This window comes from Muntiacus reevesi, chromosome 21, assembly GCF_963930625.1.
Source record: "Muntiacus reevesi chromosome 21, mMunRee1.1, whole genome shotgun sequence".
NCBI classification, from domain to species: Eukaryota; Metazoa; Chordata; class Mammalia; order Artiodactyla; family Cervidae; genus Muntiacus; species Muntiacus reevesi.
The window spans coordinates 414,463-433,257 of record NC_089269.1 but is presented as its reverse complement, the minus strand read 5'-3'; the positions used below and the strand labels follow the sequence as shown (position 1 = coordinate 433,257).

At 41.4% G+C, this 18,795-nt stretch overlaps 1 protein-coding gene across 9 annotated transcripts in view; it reads left to right on the top strand.

Moving 5' to 3' along the window:
* The window catches only part of PHLDB2 (pleckstrin homology like domain family B member 2), a 234,285-nt gene that overhangs the window by 204,724 nt on the left and 10,766 nt on the right, over positions 1-18,795 (top strand). For 6 of the 9 annotated variants that reach the window (XM_065913484.1, XM_065913483.1, XM_065913486.1 and 3 more), the window contains 4 exons: positions 1,353-1,496; positions 4,200-4,340; positions 5,557-5,656; positions 12,845-13,052. In XM_065913484.1, coding sequence (XP_065769556.1) covers positions 1,353-1,496; positions 4,200-4,340; positions 5,557-5,656; positions 12,845-13,052 — 593 coding nt within the window. The remainder of the gene's footprint in view (positions 1-1,352; positions 1,497-4,199; positions 4,341-5,556; positions 5,657-12,844; positions 13,053-18,795) is intronic. The other 3 variants (XM_065913485.1, XM_065913489.1, XM_065913490.1) reach the window with 3 other exon arrangements.

Below are 18,795 nucleotides of genomic sequence, written 5' to 3'. Positions count from 1 at the left end.
GTGAGTCATATAGGAATCAAATTTTGGTTTTGAAAGATTCTATCAACTTAGCAAAAGCATAACTCAAGCTGCTACTCTTCATTCTCATTCATTATCAAAGATAAAATAAATTTGAAAACCCAATTTTCAACTTCCTTTCTTCAATTTAATCTTATAAAACTTTACATACTACCTATTGCCCCTTTCTGAAGAGCAAAACTAAATTCAGCAGGATTTTGATATCTTCAATTTATGAACAGTCAACTCTGGTTTTCTCTACGTGGTCAGAATTATAAACTCTCAGTGAAAATCTTGTTTTCCAGTCTGGGATTTTTGCTTTACCAGCATATCAGTATCTTACCTTTCCTGGGGCCACTGTCTGAAAGGATTGCTGGACAAGTAGAACTCAAATATTAAATTCAACACAACTTACTCTTAAAAGAGAGATGCTCATTTATACCCTTTATTCTTTTTTCATACTATTTTATTCATGTAGTGAAAATATGAATGGTCTGTACAATTACTTTCCGTGGTAATTTACAAGGACCTTTTCCTCAAATGTAAATTCAGAAATTTTTATTCTCAAAGATTTTGATTCATGGGTATGTTCTCTAAGCTGAAGCCACAACTGAATCACTGAATTTAAAAGTAACTGAAAATTCACTGTCCTAGAGGGAAGTTGCCTTGAGCTGCAGCTTTGCCTTAAGGGGGTGTGTGTGTGTGTGTGTGTGCGTGCGTGCACACGCTCACGTGTACATTTCTCTTGCTAGGGAAGGCTCACAGGAGAATAGTGTTCTTTTTGTGTTCATTTTGTTGAGATGCCTAAAAGCTAGGTTCCATTACAAATAAATCACCGCTTTATAAATGTCTTAGTGCAAGAGTCAGCAGTACTTAGTCTGTATTTATTCACTCTCTAGTTTGTCAGGCAACAGAAGAAACAGAGAAAATCTTAAAATAAAGATTTATGGAAAAGTCTCTTGAATGAGAGAGTGGTTGCGTTGTCGGTTTCATGTCTCAGATTTATTTTTGTGTGTGATTATTTTTAATGCTGTGTAGTGACAACCTTATTCAGTCAACAGAATGAATACTGATATAGATGGATATTTTTAAATCAAAGGTATTGGGTTATTTATAATAAAGTCATTTTGATTTTATCTGAAAATTTACCTTTAATGTTGGAAATACAACTTTTCAAGATTAAGCATCATACATCCATTTTAATAACTGATGATTGCCTTAATGAAGCATCTGATAATACCACAGATATCTGGCTGTGATGCTCTGAGCTAACTCCATTGTCCCGGAGCATTAATACTCTCGCACGCTTCAGCGCTTGCTTGCCTCATGTGTAATTTATCAATTCCTCCTTCTAGGGCTATATCACTGTAAATGAAATTAGTGAGCCGTGCGGCAGTTCCACGAATCTCCCCCCTTCCACGCAGTTCCCTGCTGATGCTGACGCCGCTGCCCCTGGGCCTTCCACAGCTGTGCTGATGAGCCCGTCACAAAGTACAGAGGTGTGTGGGCATGCCGTTTCATTCATTCACTGCTTTCCTCATGTCAAAAATTAACCCGTGGTTAACAAAACGGTGAAGTGTGAGACAGAGATATGTCTGGCTGACCAGAGGGCTGGAGCGATGCTCAGTTTGGAAAACCAGTTTGGGAAGTAATGCTCTACTAATAATAACACATGAAACCATGAAATATGGTACAGAGTGTAGAGTACTAGGAGAAGGAAGTCCAGGAGAGTAAACTATATCTTAGCACTTTAGCCCAGCCTAGTTTTCTTAGAAGCAAAGAGACTTTCTAAAATTGTAGGTTTGAAGCACCTTTCCAGTTTGATTTTGTATTCAATTTTGTTTTACGGTACGGACTTCTTTTTAATTTTCTGCTGCTTTAAAACGTTTGGAGAGAGACAAATAATAGTAAATTAAAATACCTGCTACTGATCCATGTGTGGGATTTGAACACGAGGCTAACTACTCCCCGTCATTTATGACTCCTTGAGTAACATATAAGATAACAGAACAATGAGATTATCAATTTCATTTCTTCGTCTTATTCTTTCATTTCATATGGACACATAAATACTTTTTTTTTTCTTCTTTAAAGCAAAGATCGTCTGTCTGTTCTGGATTTATGTGTCCTTCCACTCTTTCTTCTCATCCTATCACTGAACCTCCGTCAGCCCCTTGGCCTGAAGTCATGGCTCCCTCTGTCGATTCTTTTCCCTTAAATGACACACCTCCTCCTCTGCCAGCTAAGAAACACAGAAGGCGACAGCAGCAGGACCAGCAGGTAATTAGGAACCGGCATTTAGAGTTTGGAAATTTTACCTTGACAGCAAACTTACTGATGTGAAATCTTTTCTTCAGTTTTTCCAAAGATATTTTTTAAAAAGATAAGGTGCATACTCCTTTTTTAAAAAGAACGTCTATTTTGTCCCGAAGAGTGTGGGGATTGTTAGAGAGCTTGAGACCTTGACTGTCCACTCCTGGCTTTTGATACGTTGGAGCTAGTTTCACATCCTCATGCTTCAGTTCCCATTCAATCAAAATGTTGCAACATCAGGTATTTTTCAAAATTATAATAATTATTTCCATAAAATCCATGGTATACCAAGTTGCTAGATCAACACAAAATATTTTCCTTACACATTATTGAAACCATAATAGTAGACACCATTCCTCTGCTGTGAGTCAAAACTTCCTGAGCATTTTACAAATGTCTCATTTCTTCCTTCTAACAATCCCATGGTATGTAAGGACCTGAGACTCAGTGTTGGTAAGCAGTTTGTCCAGGGTCATATCACAAGCAGTGCATTTGGTCCATAGAACAACAGTTTTTTATTACATATTTTAGAATAAATAATTTCTTATTCCAAACACATTGCCCTCTTTTTAGGACATTTTATGAATACCCACAAACTGCCCTGGTGGCTCAGTGAGAAAGAATCTGCCTGCAATGCAGGAGACCCAGGTTTGATCCCTGGGTCAGGAAGAGCCCCTGGAGAAGGGAATGGCAGCCCACTCCAGTATCCTTGCCTGGAGAATCCCACAGACGGAGGAGCCTGGTGGGCTCCATCCACGGGGTCGCAAGAGTCGAGCATGGCTTAGCCACCACGCCACCAAACAATTTCGTTTTGAAACTTTGAACTATAATCAAACCCTTACATGGATTTGGCCCCAGAAGATCCTAAGCTGTCAGTCAATAGACCTCCCAAAGTAGGTGAGTTCTGGTTCGTTATGCCTTTCTTTTACCCTTCTTAAAGCTACCTTTCCTATCTATTATCTTTGGTTAAAGGACCATATCTCCCCACTATTTTAGGTTAATAAATATCTAGTACAAATAGATAATTGTTAGGTTAAAATACAGATATTCTTCATGATTGGAATGTTGGAAGATTGATAGCAAATTTGATATCTCAGAGTTGCATTAATTTTTAGATATTTCAAAAGCCCGAGTTTAGTATTAAAATGATCCAACCTAAAGAATCTCTAATTAGGAAATAACTTTCCTATCAAAGACATTTTGGGGAAGGCCAAGAAAAATGTGGGTAAGTTTCAAGTTGGCAAAATGTTGCCTTAGGAGTCTGAAGAAAAAAAAAAGAAAAACTGAAATGGTCAACAGGAGGATTTTTAAATGTGAGCGACTGCTGTGGAGGCCCCTTGGTCAAGATCTTTTTTTCAGTCTAGAAGGATGCCTTCTATGGAAACATTATGTGGATTTGGAGTGTGTTTATGTAATTGAAACATGATTCCGTCTTTAAGCCGGTTTCCCTGTTTCTACTTTCTCTTCGTCTCCTTCCTTCTCCCGTTTCTTACTCTCCTCGCTCTGGGAGCTGTGCGATCACACAGAACTGTCCAGACAGACAGGGGGGGACCTGCTTACATGCTTTGTCCACTGACTGTTCCGCCATCCACATGGCAGCCACCACAGTCACTTGTAAGTTGTCCTGGGGCCCCAAGGCAGCCGGCACTACTGTCAAAGGACAGGTGGATTTTTCTGAGTTTTTCTAGGTTCAGTAATAAATTCTTCTCATGTCTGTGTGTCTTACCAAATGTTATCCCAGGTCTCTTAGCGAACATAAGTTGAATAATTTTTTTCAAGTCTGTGTTAAAATTCCAAAGCTTCTTTGTAAATGCATACTTCTTAATTTCTTTAGTGACCTGTTTCAATTAGTCAAGTTTTGCTATTCTGCTTTACATTTGCACCTAAAGCATTTTAGAAGTCTGGAAGAAAGGAAAAAACAGCACCAGGAAGGCCTCTATCTGAGTGACACTTTGCCTCGAAAGAAAACCACACCTTCCGTATCCCCACATTTCAGCAGTGCTACTATGGGGAGAAGCACCACCCCGAAGGTAGGACATGGGGAGAATCATGGGCTTCACCGTCAGCGAGTCTTTCTGGCCTTGTGTTGACTGACTTGCAAAGGCCTTAAAGATAATGCTCAATAACAGACCGTTAAGTTTGCTTGTTGGGCAGACATCATGACTGAATTGCACTTTCTATCCTGTTCAGAGGACATTTGGAGTTGTACGCTCTGGGACCAAAGCACCTGGTCCAGGGTATGTTCTGCCACCACCACACAGGTGGTGAGTGGCATTCACTTTCATGACACACGCCCAGGGCTGCATTCTAGATCTGGAAATTGGAGCATGTAAGCTCTGGATTCTAGGAGTATTAGCAACCAATATTTATTGGCTCATTTCTTGGAACCTGACACTGGGCTATGCCTTTTAGGTGTATTGTTTCACTGTAAAACTCAACAACACCATGCAGTAGAGGTATTAATCTAATTAGTGTCCCCATTGTACACATGGAGAAACTGAGGTGGAAAGAAGCTAGGTGAGTGGCCCGCGTGTCCTCAGCGGGTTGGCATTGAAGCTAGAATGTCAGCCCATGTGGTGTGATGCCTGAGTCGCCCTCGCTCCTGCTCTGCTGACTTGCCTGAAGGGTCATGGCAGGATGGAGGCAAGGGCGAGAGAGAAGGAGGTTCTGAGCGGGACAGACGTTGGAGTCTTCTCTTGCCCTTAGTCAGAATAGCTTTGTTTTTTATCTATTTTATAAACTAGTGTTCCCAGAATGTTTGACCCTAGGATTTTGTTATTTTAAAAGAGTGCTAAAACCGCTGGGCCAGCTAGTGGGATTCTCCAGTTTCTAGCCCACTTGATCACCAGAGCAGATGGAAGCTGGTGCCCTTGTGATGTGTGGATCGCCCCTGTCCTCGTGCATGACGTGCATGCGTTCTTGTCCCTGCATCCACCCTCTGCCCCTGGCGCATGAAGGGCTTCTGAGTTTTTCTCAAAGGTGGGCCTAGACAGTGTTTTCCCATCTGTCTTCGCTTCTGGAACTGCTCCGTGTGGAGGAACGGCTGTGACGCCGAGGCTGCTGCGAAGCTCTGGGCGAGTGACAGCAACTGGTCTGTCCCATTTAGCATCAGTACATTGGTTGCAAAGACCTGCCTTGGCTGCCTTCTGTGCTTAATCAGGAGTTAGGCAAACAGTGATGTGGCCGTGTCCGAAAGGACCACTGGGCTTGCAGCTTGCCTGAATTGTTTCCTCCTGGTTCTCACAGGGCCACCTGCCCCTGGGACAGAGCAACAGCTGTGGCAGCGTGCTCCCCCACTCGCTAGCAACCATGACCAAAGACTCAGAATCTCGGAGGATGCTCAGAGGTAGGTATCTTCTAAGTCCGGAGTCATGCCCTTTGTCAAGCATTAGAATTTCTCAGGGACAGGGAATCAGAACAGAATTGGGGGTCATTAGGCAGGGGATCAACCAAAGTCCTAAATGTCACTTTTTTATTTTTTAAATTTTATTGAAGTATAGTTTACAGTGTTGTATTAATTTCTGCTCTACAGCAAAGTGATTCAATCAACTTTACTCTTAATGTGTCCCCTTACAGGGGGAATGTATATATAAATCTCCTTATTGTTGTATTGAGATAAGTTTCCTATATGCACACGTGGCTGGTATATACCCATGACACTTTTTATAATTGCACTGAATGGAATTCTCCATTCAGAAAGGCCCCTAGAGAATTACTAACCTTCTTATCTGATTGAAAGAAAGAAAAAAAAGACGCCTGACATCCTGACAGATTACCAGGGCACTTGGCTAAGTCACTCCCCTGGTTTGTGGCTGAGCCACTCTCCCACTGGAGGAACGACTCGTTGAGCTAAAGATTCACTGAGCTAACACAGAGGACCAGCGGCCCAGCAGACTTTCCTCAGGCCTTCTCGTGTGGGCTGAACTTCTATGCAGTTGTTAGGTTTCAGGTAGAGTTGGATTCTCAGCATGTTCTAGTTCTTTGAAATAATACATTGCATTTCTAATGGGATTCTCAAGCAGTCTGTGTACGGCTAGAAGAAAATACTCTAAGGCAATTCCAGAGGTGAGCTTCTTGTGAAGAAGATTAGATTTATTGTGCTAAAATGGGGCCTTGACTTTTGAGCAGGTATGGTGCTAGGTGGCAAAAATGCAAATAAATGACATGATCCTTGTGCTTGAAGTACCTAGTCTCATGAGGAAGACAGAAACATAACTGATAATTTCAATCAAATGTAAATGCAGTGTTGGAGGTGTGCCCAGGATGTGAGTGGGATGCTGACAGGATGATGGGCATCTTTCCTCTCAACGTGTTCATTTTGAAGCTGTTCCCTCTAAGGTGGCAAGGATGCAATTCTGACTGCTTGGCATCTTTGCTAATGTCACCAGAGAATAGTCACTATTGCCATCAAAAATATGCTTATATACTGGTGTATATATATGCATGTATACATAATGTGTATGTGTGTGTGGCTAAGTGAGACGTACATACATATATATGTATCCTTGAAAGAGGATTTCATATCATTACCAGTGTGATTTAAGAGTTAATAGAAGTTATGGTATTCATAAAAGTGGTTTATAATATATGAGAAGTTTTATTTATTTTAATAAAATGCATTTGACTTCTTTTTTATCATAATTTCTAATAAACTAAAAATATCCCATAGTTTATAAATAATTAAACATAAATGAGTATATTTGGCTCTCATTTATTATTGTTCACTTGTGGGTCTTAGTCTATTTTCTGTTGAAACATTTTTCTGTGATATTTATAGACTTTTTTTTGAATATTTTTCCCACTGGCTGAAGACATCAAAGTTCAGATTGGCCACAACACATACTTTATGTTGACATTTTTTTCCTTAAAATAGAGAGTAAGAAACACTAGACCTGTGCACCAAATAGATTTGCAAAAACGAAGGGCTGTAAACAATATCATTTAAGAGGATTCTTGTGAGAATGTGGTGAAACTGGTCTCTATTTTTCTCATCTGTGTTCCCCTCAAATAATGGGACGCCCTATGTTAGGTTCATGGAGAACACACTGAGCCAGTTACCTTAGGTCGCATTAGGTACCATCTGCCAAATCTGTTGTCGTTGACCTCTTCTGTGCTCCTGTTCTTCCCTGGTAGGTCTTCTGTGCATCCCAGAGGCCCGCAGCCTCAGTCCTTCCCTGCTGCGGCTCTGGGTGGTGTTCCTCCTAAAGAGTTTCATGTCGTGATGATGAGACAGCTCCCAAAGAAGTAGAGAAGCATCATGTGTGTGCTGATGTAAGAGGATGTGATATATCTTATGAGGCCAGCCTGCCACCTTTGACTCCCCCACCCAGAGGAGGAGCGGGTAGGGACTGCAGTTTTTAGAGCTGCGGTCGTAAAAGTTGGCAGCATTTTCTACTAAACCCATACAGGTGGCCCACAAGGACCAGGAAGGATGAATCATAATTTCATTTAGAATTGTTCCACTGTTAGTTGTTGGCACCATTAAAATAGCAAACGCCAAGTAAAAAGTCCATAACTTTGAAATGGACCTTGCACATTTTTCATGAACTCAAATAAAATAGACTTTATCATTTTCGTGACTTACACTATTAACTTAAATGACCTGTTTTTTTGCTGCTTGTTCATAATGGATCCATCAAGGACGATGGTGTAAGTATAAGCCTTCCTTCAATAAGCACTCTTGTGATAGGCCTGACAGTGTGACTCATGCAAACAAAAGTCTGAGAGCAGAGTTTAAAGCAAAGAGCCCAGGAACTCCACTCTTAAAGTGGTAATGGTTGTTGGCTTTTGTACAACTTGTGAACCGTTCCTTTGTAAGCTTTAGAATGAATGAAATCTTTGTCCTTTTTCTTCTGTCCAATGCAGGAAAGTCCAAGAAAGGTATGACAACCTCCCTTTGTGGTGCTTTTGTTTCCAGCAAGTAGTAAAAGGTCATGTCAAGTCATCTTTAAGAAATGATCAGATTTAAAACTGTACAATGGTGGATTTTTAGTCTAATGATTATTTCTTTTACACAATAGAGGGAAATTGTTGCACATTTGCTAAAAACACAATGCTGCGTGCAGCTGCTGTTCATTCACAAGCAGCTGCATGACCCTCTTTGTCTTGGTTTTTTATTGCAAGGTCAGATCATGCAGGAAACACGAGTGATTCGGAAGCATTGCTTCATAAGACTCAGTATCTAGATAAAGCAAAGAGTGGGCTTGTACTGTGTATAGACTAAGTGTAAGATATGATGTTTCTCCTTTATAAAGGCCAGGTGTAAATAAAGCAGGCTATGTGAGAGGATGGAAGGATTTAGAAGGCTCCTAATATTCCATTTAAGCCTTAAAACCTAGTATAGGGTGAAAGTGAAAGTGGCTCAGCTGTGTCTGACTCTTTGCGACCCCATGATCTATACAGTCCATGGAATTCTCCAGGCCAGAATACTGGAGTGGGTAGCCCTTCCCTTCTCCAGGGGATCTTTCAAACCCAGGGATTGAACCCAGTATAGAATGAAGAACTGTCTAAATGACTGGCTAGAACAAATGATTCTTATGTGACTAGGTGATAGTAATGCAGGGCATTACAGAACTGATTTGTTATAAAGTTGGATGAACTGTGCTTCAAATCGTTGAATGACATATTACAAACCTTAACTTTAAAAAGCTATTTGTTAGCATCTTCTTGGAATAAAGAATTGTTTTATAGATATAATCTTGTTTTTATTCTCCCTGTTTTCTGGTTGAACATGTGTGACGATTTCTCTCTCTCTTTTTTTCTATAACAAATTGTTTTTTGACTGTATGCATGTATCAGAAGCTTGTTTTTGTTTTGCTGACTTCTTGAATTCTTCTCTATTAACTCAAATTTAATCTAAAAATAAGAGTATCTCCCCTTGTCAAGCTGGTACTGGTACTAACACTGTCAATGACTGCATGTTGGAAGGGTGTGTTTTTCTTGTCCCCTTGTCACCCTTTTTGATCTTGTATCTTTTTCCCTTTCTCTATCATTTTTCTCATTCCTGACTTGTCCCGCACCTTCATCTTCCGGCTGTGGACTATGGTTAGGAAGAATGAATTTCTCAGCAGGTGAGAAATTGTTAGAAATACTGATTAATTTTATCCTCTTAAACCCAAGTTACAAATTTAGGTCATTGCATTTTCTGTATTAAGGCCCAGATAACCATTTTAAGGTATATAAGATACATTTAGAAAACATTAGCAAGATTATATATCCCACAGTGGTTAACTCACAAAGGACTTTTCAGGTGCAATTAGCCAGAATTCATAGGGATTGGTACTTTAAAAATGATAATAATAAACGGGCCTTGCACATCCAACCTACTGGCTCTTCTGGGACAGTGAAGGATGTTGAGTTGATTTGGGTTCCACGTATGTGCTATGCTTAGTGACCAGCCTCAGGTGTTACCAGGTCTTACTTTATAAACTTTGTAAAGGACCCAATTCAAATAGCCATTCCTGTCCAGTCAAGAAGGATTTAGAGTATTTACAAGGCCCATTTTACTCTTTAGATGTTGTCCCACTGCTGAATATTATTCTTGCCACATAATTTAAAAAGAAAAACAAAAACCAAGCAATCTCAGGGATTTCGGAAAGTCTCATGTCCCCCAGTCCACTGACTTTGCTGCACCTGAAACAGCAGATGCATTCCACTTCCTTATTTAGTCACAGTATATTTGAAATTTATTAATTCACTCAGTGCCCTTTTATTTTGTGACATCTGATTACTGACAAATGGGCCTCGGTGCTGAATAGGACGTACATGGCCTGCTCCCTGGTCACCGACACTTGAGTGGAGGCTTAATCCGGCTCACACCTCTTCTGGGGCTACTTCACCACACCAGCAGCCATCCTTGGGCCTAACCCTCGTCCGTCTCCTGAGCCCCAATCGTATCCTTCTGTCGAAAGTATCTGTACCTTTAAACAGCCGGGCCAGAGCCTGGATCCCAAAACCAGCTCCTGGGAATCACGCTGGTGCAGTTCCAGGGGCGCAGAGGAGAGGTCCACACCCTTATTTGTAATTTCAGGGATCACTTGTTTTTTTGGAATTGCTCAGGAAGGAGGAGGCTAAGCCAGGTGACAGGTGAGTTTGTTGTGATCAGTAAGGTGTTGCTGGTGGTGGGGGAAGGAGGGGATGCTTAAGGTGGATGTTCCCACTCATATGGGATCCACAGGAAACTAAAATCCTGCCATGGAAGCTACTTGCTGGCAGCAGCCTCTTTCATTTAAGTTGAAAACGCAGGGTGTTATCCTGTCACCAGGATGATGGGAGGCTCTCTGAGACACAGAGCAAAGAAATAAAATAAGATAAGACACAGTGAGGCGACCTGGGGAAATCACAGCTGCGGTCCGAGCAGCGCAGACTAACAGCAGCTGCGCGTGCCCACACTCGGAAACCTGGGAGTCGTTCTAGTTTCCCGTCTCCCTCCCCTGCAGGTGGTAAGTTCATGCTCTTATTCTGTGATGCATTTGCGGAAAAAATCCTGGACTATCTGAGGAGCAGGGCATGCTTACATAATTGCGTTACAGGAACTAGCTTTTCCTCACTGTGAAGAAACTGAAGGCAAGGGAGGTTGTGCCACGTCATCATCAAGGAGACAATCCTTCTGTTTTAAATGACAAGGTTGTCCTTTAGGGATTTGGTTTTCATACTAAAACAAGGAAATATCTTCCATGTGATTGGTGCCAGCATAAAGTTCTCTTTGCCAACAAGCCTTTTCTGAAAGTGTAAAGAAAGATATGTGTGTGACCTTTTCAAATAATCTCTGGTATTTTTTGTCCCTCCCTTTTCCATAATGAATAATTGGAAACAATTTAAAAGGAGCAGTTAGTAATTCCAAAAGTTCAAGTATCAAAGGTAAATATTTGAATAATGAATTATTTTGCCATGTTTAAGATTGAAAAAAGAAAGGCACAAGCTCCACGCTTATGAATGCGCCGGCTTTTGTAATGCTTTATGCATTAATCATTACAATTGATGCTGTTCTCTCTAAAGCCTCATGGTCTGCTTTTGTGTTTTGCATCTTTCCTTATCAAAGTGATATATAGTTTTTACATATGTGTGTGTTTTTATAATTTATGATTACATCTTACATTAAGGAAACTTATTTTCCCAGAAATGCCTTAACCTGAACTAACTTATTTTAACTTCAGTATCTAAACTGCTCTAAACTAGTGGCATGGAAACCCCTCATGGAACTCAAATCATTTTACAGATTTAGTTTTGGTCTATAATATTTTGTTGAAGCATCACAGATGTGGCATCTGTTTTTAAATGAAAATGTTTAATCAACAGCTGAGGAAGCAGTTTGGAATCACTTGCCTTCTTTTGCCTTCTGGCCTGTTTTTTTGGTCATTTCATTACTAATTAAAAACCTCATAGAAAGGTAGGTAGGGTACAAGAAAACAGGGAAAATCCAGATGGTCCAAATATATAGTCCTAGCAGGCCTGGTAGTACATTTGATCTGGGAGAAAGTGATTGTGAACTATTGTATTGGCTAAAGAACATATTTTAATCAATCGAGGGATTCGTTTATCACTATGCCTCCTGATTCCTGAGTACATGGTAAACAGAGAATTAAAACAAAAGATAATTCGATTTGTGATACCCAAAATCAGCTACCAGAAGAAAGCCGTAGAATGGCACAAAGTAAAGCCTGTGGTCTGGCGTGCCAGCCACGCGGGCACCAGGGTGAGGAGAGCCGCTTCACTAGAGGCACTTTTGCTCCTGTGGATATGATCCCTACTTTCATGCGGTCATCACCAACTAGCTGAAGGCTGGCGGTTAAGGCAGAAGAAGGAAGACAGCTAAACATACACTAATTAGGCTGATCACAACTATTGGAAGGATTGTTGATTCTGAGTGTTTTAAATAAGTAATTGGCAGACAGGGGGATTTGAAAAAAAAAAAAATGAGAAAAACGTGCAGTTGGAACATTAAGCAAAGTAGAAATGTTAGTGATACAGGTTTCTCAGATCCTACACCTAGATGATCTACTTGCTGTTTTATGACCAGATCAAGTACCTTTGAAACTGGAATACCTCTGAAGAAGTGAACGCCCTAAGAGCCTCGTGTCGCTTGTCATAAGAAGTCAAATGATTTCTCTGTATAAATGAATTATACAATTAGTAAAAGAGTCGCACCCATTAAAAAAAAAAGAAGTCCTCTTGCTTTGCTTAAGCCCAGCTATTGTTAGAGGATTCGAGTCTTGAATTATGTTTCTGTTTTGTTTTGTGTGTGGGTTTCTATGTGAGCTCATGTATTATTCTCTGCCGTGCTGAGATGGAGAAATGGCATAGGAAAGTGTCAAGTGATCTGCTGACAAAAAAAAATCACTCACAAGACCACTTCTTTGAAACTCATGCTTGCCCTGAGCATGATGCTGTTTCTTTGATCTTCTCGGCTTCAAAACAAATTAGACCAAGGCCCCAACTTCATAGGCAGATGTTTTGGGTTGCTGGTTTGAGAGTCTTAGAAGATCTAAGACTGAAAAAATGAGACATACGAACATATTTATGGCTCTCTCCTTAGGATATAATCACCAACAGATGAGTGAAGGACAAAGGCAGAAGTCTTCTGAATTTTACAACCGCACAGCATCTGAATCGAATGTCTACTTGAACAGTTTCCACTACCCAGATCACAGCTACAAGGACCAGGCCTTTGATACTCTGAGCCTAGACAGCTCTGACAGCATGGAGACCAGCATCTCTGCCTGCTCACCTGACAATATCTCTAGGTAAGATGTACTCCTGGGGAAGGTGTCTGGCTTGGAAAAGCACTTGCTCGTTTCAAAAAGTAAAGCCGTCAATCTGAGGCAATGTATATGTAGAAGCCCAAATTTCTGAAACAAAAAGAGCTGCAATACAAAAGAGGGTTGAGTGTGCTGGTGGTCTTTGAAAGTACTTTCTTTGTATCCAGAGTGACTTGAGCCAGTCACACACCATCTAATCCATTTTCTCCTTTATTTCTTTACACCTGACTTCACACGTATACTGTGCTTCAAGATGGATTTGCCTCTGTTGGTTGACTCCAAACTTCATTAGGACTGCTTGTAAAGATTTAACCATTCACATTTGTGTTCGTACTTCGAAGCAAGCAAAAGTGGACTTACAGGATTGTGGCCAAAGGTGCATCTAAAATATAAATCTAATTATAGTGCTCCTTCAAGAGCTTCTGATGATGCCTTGTAACCTTTAAAGTCAGACCTCAGAGCCTGGCATTCTAGATCCAGCCCAACTCTGCATTCATGCTGTCCTGCTACACCTCCCAGAGCTTCTCATTCATTGAGAGGGCGATGAATTCTCAGATTTCTGTGCCTTTGACCATATTGGGTCTGGCCCTGGAATCATGTCATCTGTTGTTTCTTTTATTTATATGCTCATTCACTCCACAGATCCTTACAGAGTGCTCTACAGGTAACAGGAGCTGAAGCGACTCAAACCAGTTGCCAGAGCCGAAGGTGCACACCTCCTCCCAGCTCTGTGGTCAGTGATGTCGTGTTGATGGTCTGGGATCGGCCACAGTGGGAGTGTTCACGCCACATGATCAGGGTTTTGTTTTACTCCAGAGAGCTGATTTACCAGCACGCCACTGCCTAGAGTCAGTTCTTCCTTCCATTTGTGCATCCCCTCAACCTGTGCACACTGAGCCTTGAGAGTGTCTAGCGTTGCAAGATGTCTTTACCGTCCCCTGCCCCTCCCACTCTAGCCTGAAGAAAGTCTCCCCACCATTTAAGCTCAGACTTAACTTGGAAACTCATGAAAATTTCTCCTTTGAGCATGTTTTTCTTTCATGTTTCCATGGAAGTTGATACTTTTTTCTATTGTATCACTGATCACATTGCAGTATAAAATTTTTTCTTCAGTAATTAATTGGCACATTCCTAAATGTCAAGGAGGATGTCTAATTATCTTTTGGTTTCCACATTCAGCAGAAACCTTGGCACATAGTAGGCATTCAGTTAGTCTTGGCTGAATAAACACCTTGGGATATAGTGGACATACTTTCAATTTTGATTCTTTTCTTTTTTTGTTCTGTTTCGATTGGCCGAGAACCATTATGATTTCAACCCAAGGAACACCCAGTGTTTAGTAATGTCCTTTGAGCAACTGTGTGTCTGAAGTGAAAACGACTAATTGCATGATGGCCGTCAGATTTTCCTCTGTTGCGGCGAGGTCACAGGCTCAGGACAGGAGCTCTCTGGGCCTTGCCTGACAGCTAGCCCTGCTGCTTGAAGTGGGTCACAGATCTCTCTAGGTCCTGATCTCTAATCTGCTGAACGGTGAATTGTTCCTTGAGTGCAAGAGGATGATGGATTTTTAAATATTTTTTGTGGTAAATTATCATCATGTATATAGAATTTCTTTACAAAGTTTTCAATCATTTGCTTCTCCCCTTGCCCCGCCAAAAAGGAGTGACAGAGACAGAGAGAAAGAAATGTCGGCAAGGTGTGCTTAGCTTTGGGTTAGTGTCTCATAAATGGAAAGGATTTTGAGAGACCCAAATCTAACCAGATATTACAGCCAGGAAATTTGGGGAGTGGAGGAAAAGAAGAAAAGGACTTCCCTGGTGGACCAGTGGCTAAGGCTCTGCGTGCCCAGTGCGGGAGGCCCGGGCTCTGTCCCTGACCAGGGAACTACATCCATCCCACACGCCACAACTAGAGCTTCCATGTGCCATGACTAAGACCCGGAGTAGCCAAATAAATAAACGGATATATATATATATTTAAAAAGCATAGATGCTACATTTTTTGGTATATAGAATACAGTGTATTTTAATTCTGGCATTATAATAGGTGAAATATTGATATTACTGCATACATCCTACCAGAGAAGGAAAGGAATTCTTGGGGAAAAACACTAAAGCAACCATGAGAATTATAGGTATTTCTCCTTGTCACATGAGATATTTAATTTAAATTTAAGGAGAGGACTATGTAACGACTAAAGATAATTTTTTGCTGCCATTATTATTTAATATCAGAGGGGTTAGTATTTCACTTCATTTAATATTGGAAAATGCAGTATCTCACTTTTTAAAAAATGAAAGACACCTGAGTGTGTGGAATGACTAGGCCCCAAAGCATCCGTCTCTTGCTCTGGGTGTTCCCGTAAGGCACTGGCTGCTCCCACCAGGGTGTCCGAGAGCCATGCCGGGGTGCCAGGAGCTGACGTTCCCGGGCCCAAAAGCCTAGAACACTGAGTGATTATTCATAAATGCCAGTAAACTGACCCATTACATGCGTTACTTTTGAATAATGGGACACCAAAGTCAGCAACTTGGCAGCTATTGTGTAACAATGGTGGGAGGAACAAAGTTGATGGTGCGGTCATTTCATTTCCTAGTAAAGCGATCTCAGAGGGGCTTTCTGGGTTCCTGAGACACTATGCACTTTTCAAAGTTGTTATTTTGAAAACATCACACTATCTACCCAAATAATTGTGAGTATTTTATAACAGGGTTCCTCTGGGTGAACCCCTGATAGCATGGCCTTTTTCATCCTTTCTGTTTTTGAGCCATCTTTAACAAATAAATACACTCTATATGTTTTCCTATATTGGTGGCTTTTTCTGCTCCATTTTCTGCTCTCTATCCCTTTATCCCCTCCAAAAACTAAAAATAAGTGTACATCCTTTCAAATGATTCTCTCCTCAAACCCCATCTCTTGTATTTGAAGGTGGTGAACAGCAGCACAGCAGTGAGTACAGAAAGTTACCTAAAAGGGAGCCTTTCAATCAGATTTGCCAAGATGCTTGCTCCTTGGAAGAATAGCTATGAGAAAGCTAGACAGTCTATTAAAGAGCAGAGATATCACTTTGCTGACAAAGGTCCATATAGTCAAAGCTATGGTTTTTCCAGTAGTCATGTATGGATGTGAGAGTTGGAAGAAGGCTGATCATCAAAGAATTGACGCTTTCAAACTGTGGTGCTGAAGAAGACTCTTGAGAGTCCCTTGGACAGCAAGGAGATCAAACTAGTCAATCCTAAAGGAAATCAACCCTGAATATTCAAGGAAGGACTGATGCTGAAGCTGAAACTCTAATACTTTGGCCACCTGATGTGAAGAACTGACTCACTGGAAAAGACCCTGATGCTGGGAGGGATTGGGGGCAGGAGGAGAAGGGGGCGACAGAGGATGAGATGGCTGGATGGCATCACCGACTCAATGGACATGAGTTTGGGTAAACTACGGGAGTTGGTGATGGACAGGGAGGCCTGGCGTGCTGCGGTTCATGGGGTCACAAAGAGTCTGACACGACTGAGCGACTGGACTGAACTGAAGTAGAGAAAGTAAGCAAAACTAGTCATCTTTTTTTCATAAATGGCCAAGTGATTTCATATTATTTGGTTATCATACAGTAACCATATATGAGATCAGAAATGTGGCTGCCTTCTGAAGCAGGTCAGAAGTTGAAGCAATGGGAGGAAGCATGACTCCCATTTGGAGAAACCAATGAGTGTCTTGTGCTCCAGATAATACATTAAAAGTGTGTCTTCAGCGACTGCAGGCTCTCCCTTGGCATGCAAGGTGCTAGCCAAATTACATTTCATTTGTTCCATGCTCTGCTACTGACAAGTCTAGACTTCACCCTAAATCCCTGCCGCCCCTGCATTTGCTTCTCACTGCAGGTACAGTTCTGCCCCTCCCCGCAAAGTATCAGAGAGAGTAGCAGTATCATAGAGTAGCATATGTTTTGCTAAATAAAGTGCTTCACATATCAATGGCATCTTAAAATCAACAATAGCAAAAATGTAGCTATAGAGAACAAGTAGTGTCCATGGATAAAAATTCATTACTTTTAACAAAATAACCAAAGTAGGGACGTCCCCAGTGGTCCAGAGGCTGGGGCGGGGCGCAGGTTCAGCCCTGCTTGAGGAACGGAGGCCCCCGTGCCGCAGGCGTGTCACCCCGTGTGCAGCAGCAAAGACCCAGCACAGCCAAAATCTTAAAAAGAATTTTTTTTAAGTAACTTTGAAATTGTAATTTTTTAAACGAGTGACTTTAGGTGCCTGAGAGTTATGAAGATGTGATGTCGTAAATGTTAATATGCATTTTCTATGAGATGTTTTCAGCAAATTCAGTTGGGCTGCGCTGTTGGCATATGGGGTTTTAGTTCCGTGAGCAGGTATCACACCCATGCCCTCTGCATCGGAAGCACGGAGTCGTAACCACTGGACCGCCAGGGGAGTCCCCAGAGAGTTCTTTCTTCCTTCTTGCTGGTTGAAGAGAACGGAGCGTGTCCCTTTGTGCCTCCCTCCATCAGCCCACGGCAGTATGACGGGAAATACGCCTTATTCCTGTGTTTCTCATGAGAAAACACCTGGCTGAAAATTGGCCCACGTTCACTCTGCCAAGTCAGCCTAATTGTTAAGCTTCTGAGGATCCACCATTACTAAAGCTGTCCTCCTCCTTGATGGATACGTTTTGTAATGGGGCTGGCAGTACTGATTTTTTTTCTTTTTTAGCTTTAATTTTTTAAAGCAGTTTCAGAGTCACAGCAAAATTGAAAGGAAGGTGCATAGATTTTCGTATCCCGACTCCCGCCGCATATGCACCCTACCCCTTTATCAAGAGCCCCCACCGGAGTGGCGCGTTCGTTACAATTAACGCACCTAGGCTGACACAGCGCTCTTACCCAAAGTCCGCAATGACGAATCATATGGATTCACTCTTGGATTTGGACAAATATGTATCGTGATCCATCACTGTTGTGTCAAACAGTATTTTCATTGCCCTAAAAATCTTCTATGCCCTTTCTGTTCATCCTTGTCTCCCTTCCTACCCTCCCCACTTCACATTGCTGGTAACTGCTAATCTTTTTACTGTCTCCATAGCTTTTCTCCCCCAGAATGTCATATAGTTGGAGGAATAAAATATTTGGCCCTTCAGATTGGCTTCTTTCACTTAGTAGTTTGCATGTACAGTTGCTCCGTGTCTTCTCATGACTTGATGGCTCATTTCTTTTTAGTACTGAATACTACTCCGTACATTGGATGTACTACGGTTTATTTATTCATTTGCTTACTGTAGCATATCTTGGTTGCTTCCAAGTGTTGGCCTTTGTGAATAAAGCTGAAATAAACATGTGTGCACAGTGCTGATTTTAAGGTAAACTGTGTGTCCTTAATTACTGTGGTCACTTCTCTTCAAAAGAACTCTTAGCACTGTGTTTGAAACACCCAAGGTTTGAGTTGATCAATAGTATGGTTTAAGAAGGTTATGCTAACAGTTATCTTATTCATTTTTTTAATCTTATTCATTTTTACGTGAATTAATTTTATATGAATCTGTGTTTCAAACATGAACCCCTACTGTGTGCCAGGCTCTATGCTATGGAGGATACAGGCACAAAAACCTCTCTGTACCCAAGAGGGTCTAGAAAAGAAAACATATTTGGGACTTCCCTGGTAGTTCAGTGGCTAAGACTGTTCCCAATGCAGGGGGCCAGGGTTCAATCCCTGGTCAGGGAACTAGA